This window comes from Asparagus officinalis, chromosome 8 (assembly GCF_001876935.1).
Source record: "Asparagus officinalis chromosome 8, Aspof.V1, whole genome shotgun sequence".
Taxonomy (NCBI): domain Eukaryota; kingdom Viridiplantae; phylum Streptophyta; class Magnoliopsida; order Asparagales; family Asparagaceae; genus Asparagus; species Asparagus officinalis.
The window spans coordinates 8,342,518-8,358,846 of NC_033801.1; the positions used below are offsets into that span (position 1 = coordinate 8,342,518).

General features: G+C 36.1%; 1 protein-coding gene across 1 annotated transcript; it reads left to right on the forward strand.

Moving 5' to 3' along the window:
- Positions 1,876–15,080, forward strand: LOC109819593 (zinc finger CCCH domain-containing protein 59). Its single transcript, XM_020385364.1, has 10 exons — positions 1,876–2,045; positions 2,117–2,378; positions 2,867–2,996; positions 3,102–3,221; positions 5,150–5,267; positions 6,355–6,779; positions 7,979–8,279; positions 8,746–8,842; positions 12,842–12,987; positions 14,596–15,080. The coding sequence occupies exons 1-10, from the start codon at positions 1,968–1,970 to the stop codon at positions 14,719–14,721; spliced, it is 1,803 nt and encodes a 600-aa protein (XP_020240953.1). The 5' UTR covers positions 1,876–1,967; the 3' UTR covers positions 14,722–15,080.

A 16,329-nucleotide genomic window follows, 5' to 3' on the forward strand; every position in this document is an offset into this window, starting at 1 on the left:
ACAGAGAAAAACATGACCAGTCAAAGATTTGACAATATGGGGATCAGTCATATAATCAACATCAGAATATAGCACACCAATGTCATACTTTGATAAACAAATATCTCTTGTACTTTGAAGATATCAGAGGATATATTTAATGTTATTTCAATGTCTCCTTCCAGGAGATGCACTAAATTTTTTAATAAAAAAATAGTTACTGTATTTTTCTGAGTGAACAGTACCGAAACTGATTTTTTTAACAATTAATAGATAATCAAGCAATTAGCAGTATTTTTTAGCAGAAACTTTTTAAATAAACAGTAAATGCAAAATTAATTATGATTTTTATGAACAGTAAATTTTCGGGTGAACAATGAATAGTAACTTTAAATATAATTTCTTTCGGGTTTAAATCAAAAGCTATAAACTCATCAATCTTCTAGATTGTTGAAAATAAATCAAATAATTAAGATTATAGCATGAAATAAATCCGAATAAAATAAACAATTAAATCTGGCCTGATCGGGAGCAGTCATGTATTCACTGCCCTAGAAGATTGAGGACCCACCTATCGCCCTGGCGTAGATGATCCCCTCTCTCCTAACGGTAAAAGCTCCCGGAATCCACCGGCCTCTGTACTCGGGCGAGAGTACAGAGCTTCTGCTCAGATGAAGAAATTTGCCCAAAAATAAAACCAATACTATGAAGAAATAATATGAAGAGGAGAGAAGAGACTTGTTGTTTTTTTTTTTGTTATTTTTCCGAGAATATGAAGGGCTGCTTATATAGGGGTCTTAGAGAGTCGTTACAAATCCTAGCAATCAATACAGTAACGTACGCCATAATGTCGACCGTTACGCAATAAACCCGTAATTAATACGATAACGTTCGCCATAATTATATAGCCATTATGCACGTATTAATTGCCGAGGAAAATAAAATATGTAAAACATGTTAAATTGCCTTTTCTTTAATAAAATATCCAATCGGAACATGATGAAATGTTGGTGAATTGCGATAAGATCATGCTTAGCACGAGCTAAAAGACTAGTAAGATATGAATCCCTACCTCCTGTTGATAATTGGAAGGCTGTTTTCGAGATCATAATAACCCACCGTCGGCATTCTTTACTTTTATTTCCGGATATAAAAGCAACAATTAGCGTATCACATGTGATTAAAAAAATTTCGCGTTCGATTTGAATTGAACATGTAAAAAGATTAAAAATGTGAATTTCTGAAAGGAAGAAGAGAGAATCTAATTAAAAGTTTTCACTACTCATGTCAATTACTTATTTGGTTTTCTCATGAAAAAAAGAAGGCATATTCCGCAAGCACAAAAGGTAAAAGCTCTAGTGAAAAGTTAGAAGTCCAAATGCATCTTTCTTCCTTCACATTTCTCACGTTCGATAACCAGTCCGCAGGTTAATTACCCTCACCACATATAAGTACTGCTTGTGTTAATAAAGACATGGTATCCTTGACTAATAACAAATCATTAATGAGTTTTGAAGGTACAACTACAACAAAAAATTGGATAACGAGTAAAAAAAATCTCCCTAAAGTCAAATATGCTTTCTCCGTGGAGGGATTAGTCAAGTAAAATTCAAAACTAGAACTGAGATAATTTGTAAAATAAAATTTTACAGTATTAATTAATTAGTACCGGATAAAAAGTAAAAATAAGATAATAGTAAAAAGTTATCCCATTTTTATCCCATTTTTATATAGAATAGAATAGACGGAGTTCTGGTCTCTCATTAACGATTCAGGGCCTCTTCAACTTTGACAGAGTTTCATAACCAATTGCATGGATCCAAATGGGCCTCGCTACTAAATATACAGGGCCAAACTCCTGTTTAACTAAAGATCAAGGCCCAGATTCTTACCGGTGACATCACTCTCCATTCTTCCTCCCCAAAAGAAAGCACCCAACAATCTCCCGCCTATCCCAGCTTCTTCCTCCGTAACCCCAACCAATCTTCATGTCGCCCCCTCCAAGAATCCTCCTTTGCGGCGACCCCCTCGGCCACCTCAACCAACTTTTCAAACGAGTCCAATCGGTAATTTTCACTTCTAGGTTCCTTTCTTCTCCTTCTTCCCAAAATTCCTAATTTCTAGGGTTTCTCCTCAGGTGAACAAATCGAGCGGGCCGTTCGATGCCCTTCTCTGCGTCGGCCAGTTTTTTCCTGAGTCCGATGAAGGGATCGACGAGGTCGCTGATTATGTCGAAGGCCGATGCTCCGTTCCAATTCCTACTTATTTCACCGGCGATTACGGCGCTGGAGCTGCTCGATTTCTATCGAAAGCTTCTAATCTTGGGTTTAAGACTGATGGGATTGAGGTTTGTGCTAATCTCTACTGGTTGAAGGGCAGCGGCAAGTTCTCTCTTCATGGTGAGTTTCTTCTCTCTTAAAACCCTAGTTTTTGACTCTTTAGAGATTAATTGTGAGAATATCGCAGATAACCCCTGGAATTTGGACAAAAGATGTCACGTTTAGATAATTTTGCAGGAGGATTCTGGATGAAGCCTTTATTTGAATTTAGTTTCATTTGACCTCAAATCGTCTACTATAACATTCCAAGTGTAATAGAAATATTGGAATTGCTAATCTTATACTATTTCATGCTGTACCCTTCAATTTCTTGAACTAATTTTCTTGAATTTTAGTATTAACTTTAACAAGAGCGAATAGTGTTTTTTTTGGAGGAAAAATACAGTGGATTTCGTTCTGAACTTTGAGAGTTAGAGCAATTTGTTAATATGTGCAGAGAATTAACGAAAAAGTTGGAGGGTGTTTTTGAGACTGTCTGCGTTTCTTCATCTGTTTTCCTCTTTTTTTTTGAAAAGTAAGCATGTTATGTTGTTATGTTATAATTGCAGGGTTGTCGATGGTTTATTTATCTGGACGGAAGTACCCAGATGCTGGTGGGAGGGGTAGGTACAGTGAGGACGATGTTGATGCTTTGCGAGCTCTGATTGATGAGTCAGGAATAGTTGATATTTTCATGACATATCCTTGCAACAATCTTTCTTCCTCTCTATTTCCTTGTCTCATTAGCAAGCTACATTTCTTGGAGAATTTGAGAGCTTTATTGGATTCTTAACTAGATATTACTAATGAATGGCCAAGTGGGGTTTCAGAAGGAGCTGATACAACTGATGCTCTACCAGCAGTCTCCGACCCTTGGGGCAGTGACCCTGTGGTCGCAGAGTTGGCTGCAGAACTCAAACCTAGGTGAGTTGTGACTTGGAATTGACTTAATTCTTTGCATCTCAGTTGGAGTACAAATGAGTAGAACTTACTTTTTACAAGTTTCTTCTACCATAATCCCATTAGTTCAACACGTTTCATCAATAAAGAAGTGTGCTAGTTGCTTTAAGCAGTGTGCTATATTAGCAAGTGAATGAGGGATAGTTTATGTGGCTCTTCAACATCTTAGCAATAGATGTTGTTTTTTACCACAAATAGGAGCTAGTTGTGCAGTATTATGATAATTTGAGGTATCAAATTTTGAAGATTATTTTTTTCCTAAACATAGCTAACCTTGCCTATACATGCTTCTTGAATGTGTAAGTTCTATCAGTTTATGGTATGAAACTAGCTTCCTGAGACTGTTATCAAGCGTATCTTTTGTAAATATAGTGTTATTGGACATCAGTGTTATGATATCAACATTGGTTTACACTTTACACATAGAGATTTGCACGGATGAAGCTAAGGTCAAAGCCATACATATAAATAGGGATAACAAAGCTACAAAATTTGGTTGGCAGGAGCGGAGAATGAGTGTATTGAAGAAAAGTCTGCTACATCTGGAAGGAAGAGGTTATAAAGGTGGGCACAAACTTACCATTGTATCGTGGTATTTATTATTATCCACCAAGATGATTGCCATAGCAAAGCTGTTTGAGGCAGGACAAAAGAGATAAAGTGGAAATAATTTAACTCACAGAGCAGCTGGGGACATTGTACGAGGTGTACTAGAGGTTCATATTGGTTCGTCTTTGGTCATGGAAAATCAGAGCTTGATACATTTTTCAGTGTAAATTTCTTATTGGCATACTGATATGGGCTTCAGATGCACAGTGCCTATTTGTAAGACCCGAATGCCTAAAAACATCCAGTTGAAAGTAGTTTGCACTTTGCATAGATATTGGTATTGGCTGTGTTGTAATTGGATATGGGAAAAAAGGAACAATTGGAAATAAGAGGGGGTATGTCTATTAGGTGCTTCAAACTCTTGACCTTATGTGAAAAGTGATATAATTAAAAATTTTCCCAACAAGTAGGCATGATATAGTTGGAGAGTAGACCTTTACCTGTTTCTTATGCTTGTCCTCTCTATGATCGAGTTCATTCACTTGAGCTGCCTGTTTCCAGTTTTATTTTTGAAACCTTTTGATATCTGAACCTAAGCTTGAAATCTCAGCATGTGGAAAAAGATTAATTGAGATGGAGGGGGTGTATTATTCATTATCATTTTTTTCTGTTAGGTGCGTGGTAGATACTTTTTTGGCTAGACCACTGTTTGTTTGCTTGGCTGGTTCCTGAACTTAGCCATATTTTCCATATTTTCTTTCTTCTGTCAGTAAGAGGTTACCTGCCCATCGTGTCCAGATATTTCGTGGAAGTCTTCTGTCTAGTCCATTTCAATGCACTATGACTATGTCAAGTTCATTTCCATGTCTTCTGTGACTCTGTCAGCCCACTCCATGCCTTAAATAAGATTCATGATTCTGGCGAGTCCTTTGTGATTCATTAATTTTAAACCAACACAATCTTTTGATTATAATGGCTGTACAAATGACTTTTTGTATATTGTGGTATAAATTTTGACCTTGATGTTACTTGTGAAGCATCTTCAGATGGTCGTACTATTAGACATCATGCTATAATGTCTACGTTACTGTTACTCACTTTCTAAGCTCTTGTTGTGCAATGTTACCATAGGTATAATTGAACACATCATGATAGCTAGAAAGCAAGTGTGGAATATGTGTATTTGTATCTAATGTTATTTTCTATTACTTGTAAATACGTTTGAACTGGACTGCAAAATATGGATGGATTTGTGGGAGTTTCATTGCCATAGTTTTATCTTACAAAAGAACATTCTTGGATCAGATGTTTATATGAGATTCATTGATATAACTTTTGTATAGGTATCACGTTGCAGGTTCCAAAGGAATATTTTATGCACGTCAGCCTTACTCTAACACTGACTCTGTACATGTCACCCGATTTCTTGGGTTGGCTGCTGTTGGGAACAAAGATAAACAGGTCTATTTCTTTTTTGTTCCTTTTTTTCTTTTTTTCGGAGCATAAGCAGTCGTCTTTATGTATTAGTTGCTTTTGACCATATTATATATTTCTATTTTATATCCATTTCATGACAGTCACTCTATGTTGAATTCTATTTGTGTGTGGATTTCTAATTCTTGAGGTTGCGATGTGCTGTCCTTACAGTTGTGGATCGTTAACATGCTACAAAAAAATGCTTTTTGAATATGCCTGCCTTACCCCTCAATTTCCTTTATCAAAAAAAGCTAAGAGACAAACATGTATCACCTTTATTTGCTCATTACCCTGCAGGATTTGAGAGACATATTTCATAGACTTCTGTATTATAGTGCATTAATGCTTCGAACAAAATCACCTTATGGAAAACTAACATCTTCTACTTGTCATCACCACCATCTAATCCTTCTTCCATTAAACGGGGCTGTTGTAGTTCTTGAGTTTATGTTGAGAAGGAACTGTAAATATTTTGATTATTTTATAATCAGCTATCAACTTGATAGTCAAACATCTCAGTTGGTGCTGAATTTCCTGCCAACAAAGATATGGACAACTTAGGGAGTTATAGAGTAGGCCATGTAGTTTGTATGTTTTCATAATTGAAAAAATTATTAATTTCAAGAAAGAAACAGCATTTAGACCAAGTATTAACAGGTTTCTTTGTGTGATAAATCTCAAATCCAATTGCATTGATATTCTTCTCTTTCTTGTGTAACAGTGATGTTAAGGATGTCATAAAGCTTTTTATCATGCTGGCTTTAAATATCTATGCCTACTTTTGATACGTTGTTGGCCTATAAAACTTACAGAAGATATAAGTTCAATATATGCATAAATCGTATCTGGATATAATGGTCCATGATACCAAGATAGATGACCATATATTTTAACTAAAAGGGTTGGTTTTCTATTTAATTGCTGTAGCATCAATCTAAAGTTTGTTAATGGGAATTACTTTTGTTAGTAGCTCCTAAATGGAGAATTATAATTTACTTGTTGTCAAAACGCCTAACAAGTTATGTAGCCTTAAGCCATAACATAACTTTTGTATTGCTAATCCTGCTTCCAGAAATTTATTCATGCCATTTCTCCTATTCCTGCGTCGACCATGTCAGCTGCAGAGTTACAATCAAAACCATTGCACACAACTTCGTCACCATATATGATTGCAGCAAAGCCAGAGCGTACAGGAGAAGCAACCAAGCGACCTGCTAATAGTGATATCGATGTACAATATTGGCGCTATGATGTTTCCCGAAAGCGGCAAAGGCAGGGAGGGCCCGAACGATTGTGCTTTACATTTACATCTACAGGATCTTGTTCTCTAGGAGAAAAGTGCAACTTTCGACATGATACAGATGCAAGGGAGCAATATTTGCGAAATGTTTGTTTTGACTTTCTTAACAAAGGAAAATGTGAACGGGGTCCAGATTGCAGATTTACTCACAATGTTGTCGATGAAGGAGTTATACCTCAGAGGACCAGAACTAATGGGTAAGCATAATAGAATACAATTCTTGTTGCTTCTTTCCAGGAGAGAAACAATCAATTGTTGGCACCTAGTATGCCATCACTCTGTTTGCTTATGTGTGATGATAGTAGTTCTGACTCGGTCGTGGCCACATAGTTTTGAGTGCTAACATGAGTTTTGTTTTTATTTATATTTAGCTGCATGCATAACACTATAACAGTAGTAATATTTGTTCTATAAAAACACAGAAGGAAGAATGTCTTAGTTTGAATATATTGTTTGGTCGATCTAACTTTATAGTTTTGATATCTACAGCTGCCACCCTTGATCAATTGTTTAGTAACACCTTAACCCTAACTCTAGCAAGACTCTTAGAGTTACCTGTCAAATCTTACCTTTGATTTTTGTTTACATGTATTTGAAGACCTTCATCCGATAAACCCTCCTCCAAATAACGTTTCATACTCTTGAAATGAATTTTGTTGGTCCTCTGTGCTGTCCACTCTTCAGAAAGGAGAATAAAAAAGAACGTTAGCATTCTGATATAAAATTATAAGAGAAGAAATTCAAAAGATGCTAAAATTTCTGAAAGACTTTTGTACGATTATTTAATTGTTTGATGCATGCACCAATGTTTTGAATTAACATCATTCTTTTTGTCGTTGTAATCATCAGTAACCAGTCATTAGGCGGTTATTATTTTTTGAGAACCATGTGTGAATATGCATTAAAATTTTACAAGGCATCTAATGCCATCTTCTGCAAGTAACATCTGACCTCGTCGGAACTCATAGTAGTGGCAGCCTGATGTAACCCTTTCTAGTTAGGCCTCGCCTCAATGTGGCACCTTTCCAAGGTTCAAGTTCTCAACTTCCACTCTTCTTTTCTTCGCCCCTCATGTTTCCATATTAGCTAGCTGACCTCCTCTCTTCTGGTTTAGACTGTTCTTGATTTTGCTTGCCAATTGATAGGAACATTAGATATGCATCATTAAAAAACTACTTAATTTAGGCGCATGAAGGTCCCCCCCCCCCTCTCTGTTGCTACATGCTTGGATTGCTGGTGCGTATCTGTAATTATAATCATTTTGGTTACATGGACGTGTTGAGCACAACTACACCAAAAACATTCCATGAAAGCACAAGTATGAAGTTATACAAGATTAAGCATTTTGCCATGTGGTCTTTTATTGTTAGTTTTATAATGTTTCATGATTGTTTAGTGGCAGGAAGAGCTCAGGGAAAAATTGTTGGTTCTGCTTGTCAAGCCCTGATGTAGAGTCACATCTCATACTGAGCCTTGGAGAAACCTACTACTGTGCACTAGCTAAGGGTCCACTCGTTCAGGACCATGTCCTGCTGATACCAATTGAGCACCACCCTGATACTCTTACTATGCCTTCAGAAGCTGAGAAAGAACTTGGGATATACAAAAATGCTTTGAGTACATACTTCAAGAACCAGGGAAAGGCTGTTGTTTTCTTTGAGTGGATCTTTCAAGGTATCCCTCATGCAAATCTTCAGGTAGGAAGGTCCTCATTCTGCAGGAAACACCTATATTGATGCAGATAAGTTTAGCTAGGTGTGAAGTCTATAATAATTTATACAGGCAGGATTGCCTTCTGTCTATTATGATGATCTATGCAGTGTCAAACTCGTATAGAACTAAATGTGACAATGAAGTTTTTATTAATTACACTCAGAAAGGAATGGACTTGACTTACATATTCTATTCCCAAATTTCAGATGCAAAGCATTTTCATCTCTTAGACTTTTACTGACATATCTTTTTGCTTGAAATCAAGTCTTTGTTTATGGCACGGTTTCTTTTCACTTGGTGAGGGCTGTTACCATCCTTGCAATTCATTATTTATGTGATATTTAGATTAAAAAATATGTTTTAGGAAAATATATTATTATCTTTTTTGTCTTTTAATTTTTATTTTTTAATTTATTTATGCGCTAACAGTCTCATCTATTATTTCTGCAGGGTGTTCCCATTCCATTGTCTAAAGCATCTAGAACACTCTTTGCTTTTAATTTTGCTGCCAAGCAGTTGGAATTTGAGTTTACAGTGCTGTCAAAGAGTGAGTTTTTCAGCTGCTATCTTTTGAGATTGGTTTTGGGCGAAGTTACTCGTAAGCATCGAAAAGTTACGCAAGTTTGCAGATATATACCCTAGTAAAAATATGTACTAATAAACATGCTAAAGTTCACAAATTTACATCTAGGTACCTTGGGCACTTTTACTCTTTGATTAAGGGCCTGTTTGGTTATTTCCTAAAAAACCAAAAAATAGAAATGAAAACCAAGAAATCTCAAAAAGTACAATTTCACACATTTCCATCCCTAAAACTCACTCACAACATCTAATAAAATATTATTTTTATCCAACAACTCATCCACCACATCTAATAAAATATTAGTTTCATCCAACAACTCATTCATCACATCCACCACATCTAATAAAATATTATTTTTATCCACAACATCACTCAACTCATCTCATCTCATATTTAAAAATCACTCACATCATCCAATAAGATTGTGACAACTCATCTCATTAACATTTTATTTCTTTGTTTTCCTCCCAAAAAGCTAGGAAAACAATTTCCTTAAGTGTGGGTCACATCATCCAATAATATAATGACAACTCATCTCATCTCATCTCATTTATTTTCTTATTTTTAAGAAATAACCAAACAAAAGAAAACAACCTAATACAAGAAATAGGTTTCTTATAGTTTATTTTCTTATTTTTTTCGCCAACCAAACAACATCAAAACAAGTTTTCTTAAAAAATCACTCACATCATACTATAATAATGTGACAACTCATCTCATCTCATCTCCATTTCTTTGATTTCCTTTTTTTTAGCCAACCAAACATTTCTTTGATTTCCTTTTTTTTAGCCAACCAAACAATCCCAAAACCTATTTTTCTTAGAAATAGGTTTCCTTTTCTTTGATTTCCAAACAATCCCAAAACCTATTTTTCTTAGAAATAGGTTTCCTTTTCTTTGATTTCCCTCTTTTTTTAAACAAACAAACAGCCCCTAAAAGTCAAATGCACATTTGTCCTCAACTGCATCTTTTATTTTCTCTAAACCAACACAAAAATGATGTCCATCTGCTAATTCACCACCATGACTCCTAAATTCGACCAGTTCTTCTATCTTCTCTTTTTTCGCTAACTTCTTTAATCCAAACTTTTATTCGTTTCCAACTTCATCCCATCTTTGACTGAGGTATAACCACAATAAAGTTGAACTTATTAACTCCACTGCTGCCATCAACCATCATTTCCTTTTAATTCATTGCTTTGTATTTTACTTTTTCTTCCATTTTTTACTGCCACTACCTCTAAGCAAATTAATCTCACGTTTGCTTAATTCTCCATTGTATGAACTACCCCTTGCTCTCCCGTTGCCCTTCTCTTTTTTTCTTAGTTTTTTTATTTTAATTAAGAAAGTTAGTTTCGAATACAAACATAGAATACTAGAAGGGAAGAAACATATGGGATTTTCTTGTGATATTAGTCTGTAGAAGATGCAGTTTATGATTCTCTCTCTCTCTCTCTCTCTATATATATATATATTATATATATATAATAATATATATATATATATATATATATAAAGAGAGAGAGATCAATAGGTACCCTCCAAATTGTCATACCCGAGGGGTGTGACTTGGTGCGGCGATTTCTTCGCCTACTCCCTCATCGAGGCATAGTGGAGATTGTGCCCACGTAAACCCGACAAGGAGCGGAATCACCTCCTCTTCATCACAAGGATCACGCCCCATTTCACATCTCCTCATAATTATACATACCCCCCGCTACCCCCTATATATATATATACCTCACCCTATACTACTACCCTACCTACCTACTACTATCTCACCACTACTATCTACCCTCACCCCTCTACAGAGGAGGACGAGAGAGAGGAAGAGAGAGAGAGCAGAGAGAGGGAGGAGGAGAGGGAGAGGCGACAAAGGAGAGGGAGAGAGAAATGTGTAGATTTGGACCAAGTATAGTTTTGTGCTTGGTTATGAGATGATATATCCCGCCTCCAACTCAGGAGTGTTGGGAATTGGAATGAGTGAAGCGGGAATATGACATCTCACTGGCCAGACAAATTATATATATATATTATATATAGTATATATATAATATATATATATATATATATATATATATATATAATATGTATATATATATTAATATATATATATACATATATATATAGAGAAGAGATATTGAGAGAGGAGAGAAAGAGGAGAAGAGAGAGAGAGATATGGTATGCGTTGGTACTAACACAAATTTTGTGCTTGGTAGTGATGTGTCACATCCACATCACTCCCACTACCATAAGTGAATATTGTCCACATTTGAATGAGCGGAGGGAGATTTGACCTCACTACGATTATGCCATACCTTTTTGTACTTTGGGTACCAAGCATACTGCATATTTCTCATATATATAATATAATATATATATAATATAAATACTATATACTATATATATATATATTTATATATATATATATTTTGAGATTAATGGGTATCCTTGTCATAGAGAGATTTCCCTCCTATACGTCTCTAAAATCAATGATTAGCGACATGTGGGATGATCCGCTCCGTTGAACTTGATTCTAGCATTATTCTAAACGCCCAACACATCCAAGTTTGGGTGAACCCGTCCGCGTTTGAGCCCTTCCATCCCACTGCGTATCAGATTTTACTACCGGTTTTGCAATGAATAGTACACTTTCACCATTGGCTTGATGGCAGGGTAAATACGACAGGATTCACCCCAAACTTGGTGTGTTGGAGTTTTACGAATATGTAGATCAAGTTTCACGGAGCGATCATTCCATAATGTCGCTCAATCAATTGATTTTAGAGACGCATAGAGGAATCCCTCCTATACAAGGATACCCATAATTCTTCTAATACTATATATAACATATATAGAAAAAGGTAGACTCCTATCAACTTAAGTGATGTCCATCAACACTTCCTAAGCCACCTCATTTCTATATACCATATACAAAATATTTTCATATCATGCAAGGATTCCTTAAGGGAGATGAGAGAGCTTAAACACGTTTGATAACTGTTTTGCTATCCACTTAAGTTGATACAAGTTTGGCTCTTCCTCTCTCAAATCTCTATTATATATATATATATATATAATATATATATATATATGAGAAAACTGGAGAAGCGCTCCCCCAGGAGCACTGGGCAGCGCTTCTCCAGTTCTTCTCTCTCTCTCTCTCTCATCTAATATATATAGTATATATATATATATATATATATATATATATATATATATATATATATATATAATAAGATATACTATATACACCCTCCCCCCCCCTCCTCCTCTTTTTCCAATATTCCTTATTCCTTGAAACGGTAGCAGTGGCCAGTACTTTGTGTAGTAAGAAAAGGGTGGTATGGGATGTAATAAGCCTTCATTCAAAATGGCAATGTAGGTGAACTTAAATACTCTCGCACTTTACTGATATGCCCTTGACTCCACAGCATAAGTTGATTCTGTCATATTGGACATATCCCTTTTCTGAATTGGTAGACCCTTGTTAGGCCACAGCATTATGCTGATGTTATGATCTTGGACTCTTGCCATGGTTTTACATTATTTAGTTTTTGAATTGCTAGATTTGTTCTTTTCATGCACCCACTTTTTACCAGACACCTCCTAATATGCGTGTATAAGAATCTTGACAAATTATTTTTATTTTTCTTGTAACTTAGAAAAGTAAAAGATCCTAATTTAAGGTTAGATGTTCTTTTGCCTTGTTTCATGATTTAATCTGTTAAATTTTCAAGAGGGATGCATATATGTCATGACTCATAATTTGATGGGGCCATTTCTGAGAAGCTAAAGCACCAGTTGAATTGGTCAGTAAATTTGTTACAATTCTTTTGAAGCAGTCCCTTCAAGCTGTCACTTGTATTTTTATGTAAAATGTTCTCATCGATAAAAAAATTGTGGCATTTCAGAAGTGTCATTGGTAACCTACGTAGAAACTATCTGACTTATCCTTTTGCAGGCAGTGACAACACTGAAGGAAGAAATTTACTGAGGTCTCAGTTTGATGGGAAATCAAATTTATTTTATGCTGAACTCCCTGATGGTACCATATTGTCATATGCTACTGATGACAAAAATAAGTTACACGTCCAGTTTGGACGAGAGGTATGCCATACCAGGAACTGCTCTGTTGACCTTGATATTTTTGCGATATTTCAACTTTGTATGTGGTGATTTTATGAGATGAGTAGATTCATTCCTTTTGAATTCCATATCCAATTTGATATGGAATTATCTATTTTTGTCCATCTGTTTTTAAAGGCATGTGCTTAAGTGGGTTCTTCATCTCGTCATTCAGTACTTATCTTATGTAATCGCGGAAAGTGTGAGGACTAGGGGTACTAAACCGTACCCGTATTCGAGAAAATATTCGTAACCATTACCGTATCTTTACGGATATGGTTACTCAATTCTATACCCGATATGATATGGTTACAGATATGGTTTTGTAGTGAAATATCCGGATCCGTATCTGTAATATCCAAATACATATTGGTCATACTATTACAATAGTTCTAATCCTTAGATTATTGATTTGAGATTAATTCTGATGATCCAGATGTCTAATCTTAGCTTTTCAGATATAACGAACAAAGTAATGAACTCTTTTGACTCGTATGAACTATATTCTTTTTAATATTATTTAGTTTTCCCATGTCCGTTTTGTAGCCGCATGTATATCCATATCCATATCCATATCCATATCCGATTTTAGCAGAAATGGATATGAGTTTTTCTTACCGAGGTATTTTCGTATCTATATCCGTGATGGATAAGCGGATATGGATATGGTAAGTATCATGTCCGAGTTGTATCTGGACCGAATGCGTCCCAAGTGAGGACAAATCTAGTAGCAGACGTCTACCTAGAGATATTAGTATACTAGAAGCTTCAGTGCATTTCCCGGAGTGCTTATCCCCTTTATTATGAGGAGGTAAATAATATATGGAAGAAAAGGTGAATAATATATGATGTTTTATATTATTTCAAAATGCATTAGACTTCAGGTGTTAGAATTGTTGTTCCTCCGAAAATGGAATATTATGAACAGCTGTTATTCTTGAGAGAAGTCACATTTCTCTTAATATAGAATCACAATTCATTGTGTACTTGATTTCTTTTGCTTTTTCGTTCGAGTTGATTGATGATCCAAATGGTATTTCCTTAAAAAGAATCTTTTCACGTGTAGAACATACTAAAATCTTCTCACATAGATAAATTCTAAAGATGTGTGTTTGTAGTACTAGTAGGCAAAAGGTCAATAGACTTTAACATGTGGAAGCTTGCTTGCTTTCTATAGCTGTTTACACTCTTATCGCTAATAATTAGTACGGTAAGTGACATTGTACTGTTTACCATGAAAAAATGCGAAGTTGCTTTGAGTTTCAGATCATTGCTTCTGCTCAAATGGAATACCATTTAGTTAAAAAGAAAGATATAATTCAACTTAAACCTCATATGAATGGGTTGTTCTAATGGGAAATTGACTGTTATCTTCATTGATCCTAATCCCCCTGTTTTCTTATATGCTCTCCAAAAGTATCTACTGTCTGCATAAAGATTCTCTAAACCTTTCCTGGTTTGTATGAAGGCACAATTAGATATTTTACCCCAAAATTTGTTTCATGGTCTCTAAAGAGGTGCCATTTCATATTTTGGACGGGAAAAAACCAAGTTCTACTGTAGTTAACGAGATCAATGACGTTCATGCAGGTGCTAGCAGGGCTTCTTAAATTGACTGACAGAGATAATTGGAAAAAATGTGTAAGCAAGGAAGATGAAACAAAGATGGCAGAAAATTTCAAGAAAGGTTTTCAAGAATTTGATCCGGCCAGGTGATGCCTTCAATCCTCAGCCCCTCCTCAACTGTATAATTAGAGAACGTTACCCTCATGTCACTGAGACTAGGGGCCTAAATAGAGAGAGATTACCGGTTAGGAGAAATCCTTTGTTTTTTGCTATTTCTGTAGAGTTGTAGATTGGTGTTTCCATTTTGTGAAAATTCAAACGTCCTCTTGCCTATATTCAGTTGTAGTTAATAGCCCAGTCTCCTTGTCAGTTATAACAACTTTTTAAGCAAACATGGTTAATATGCAAGGATTGAATGGTATGGTTTGTGGTTATTGGAGATATGTAGACACTAAAACAGGAAACCATACTTCCATTGGCGACAGAGTTCACTGTTTGCATGGCTAACATTTATATTTGTTATTGTTGTCAAAGTTATCATGTTGGATTATGGCCAGAAAGGGAGTCTGTTCCTGGGATCTGATTTGAATTTGAACTCGTTAGGAAATTATTTCATTTGAATATTTGTTGGATATTTGTGGGAAAGATATACGTTGGATCTTAAAATATATTTATAATTGATTTGATTTAGTATTCCAACAATTTATGAGTGTTTATTTTTATTTTTTATTTTCATGGGCATTGCTGGGTATCGGCATTCTTCCGTTTTATTCGGATCTATGCAACAGTGGAGAATGAGTCTGATACCTACTCCGTTCTCAACTTTAATACTCCACTTCCTCTAATGAAACTTAAACTAATACTTCACTTCGTCTAGCAGGAGCGCGTAATAGTTGTAGCTCATTCATATATTTATTTTTGTCTATGAAAACGAAAGTGAGCAACCGTGGTCAGCTCAAATAAATTATGAACTGAATCTTATGAGATTCCAAATAGGGCTTTCAAATGTGTAATAAAGACACCACACTAATCGTTGCCAAAATTATTACATCACATTTTGCATCCACAGACACGTGCCCGTCGCCACATCTACTGTAACGAAAAAGAAAACAGCATTTGACTGAGCAAAGCACACTCTTAAACGTCAATAAATTCAAAAGAAACAAAAAATCAGCACATTTTTTCTTTCTTTCCTAAATAGCTAAATCCACACATAATCTTTAATAAATAACAGAACTCCACAATTCTCTCCCCTCCCCTCTTCCAACCTCCTGACTACTTCCCTTCCTTCTCTCTCTATTATTCCTCTTCATCCTCCCCTTCCCTACTCCCCAGCGCCCGATTCTCCTCCCCCGATCCTCTCCCCGTCTCCCATTCCCCCTTCAAATTAAAAACCAATCATGAACTCAGCATTCTCCTCCAACAAGAGCACTATCACTACCAGAACTTCATCCTCCTCTTCAACCACTCAAGCCTGCGCAGCGTGCAAGTACCAGCGCCGCAAGTGCAACCCCGACTGCATTCTGGCACCCTACTTCCCCGCCGACTGTCAACGCCAGTTCCTCAACGCTCACCGTCTCTTCGGTGTATCGAACATCCTTAGGATTATCCGCGGGCTTGATCCTCACCGTCAGTCTGAGGCGATGAAGTCGATCAAAATCCAGGCGGACATGCGCGCTCATGATCCAGTTGGCGGATGCTACGGGCTCATCATCCAGCTCGAGCGAGAGTATGAGCATTGCTGTCAGGAGCTCGCTG

Bases quoted from the DNA above. Each gene is read 5' to 3' on its own strand.
- LOC109819593 (XM_020385364.1), top strand. From the start codon at position 1,968: ATGTCGCCCCCTCCAAGAATCCTCCTTTGCGGCGACCCCCTCGGCCAC. The intron at 2,046-2,116 runs GTAATTTTCACT...GTTTCTCCTCAG, and splicing joins TTTTCAAACGAGTCCAATCG to GTGAACAAATCGAGCGGGCC. The intron at 12,988-14,595 runs GTATGCCATACC...ACGTTCATGCAG, and splicing joins ACGTCCAGTTTGGACGAGAG to GTGCTAGCAGGGCTTCTTAA.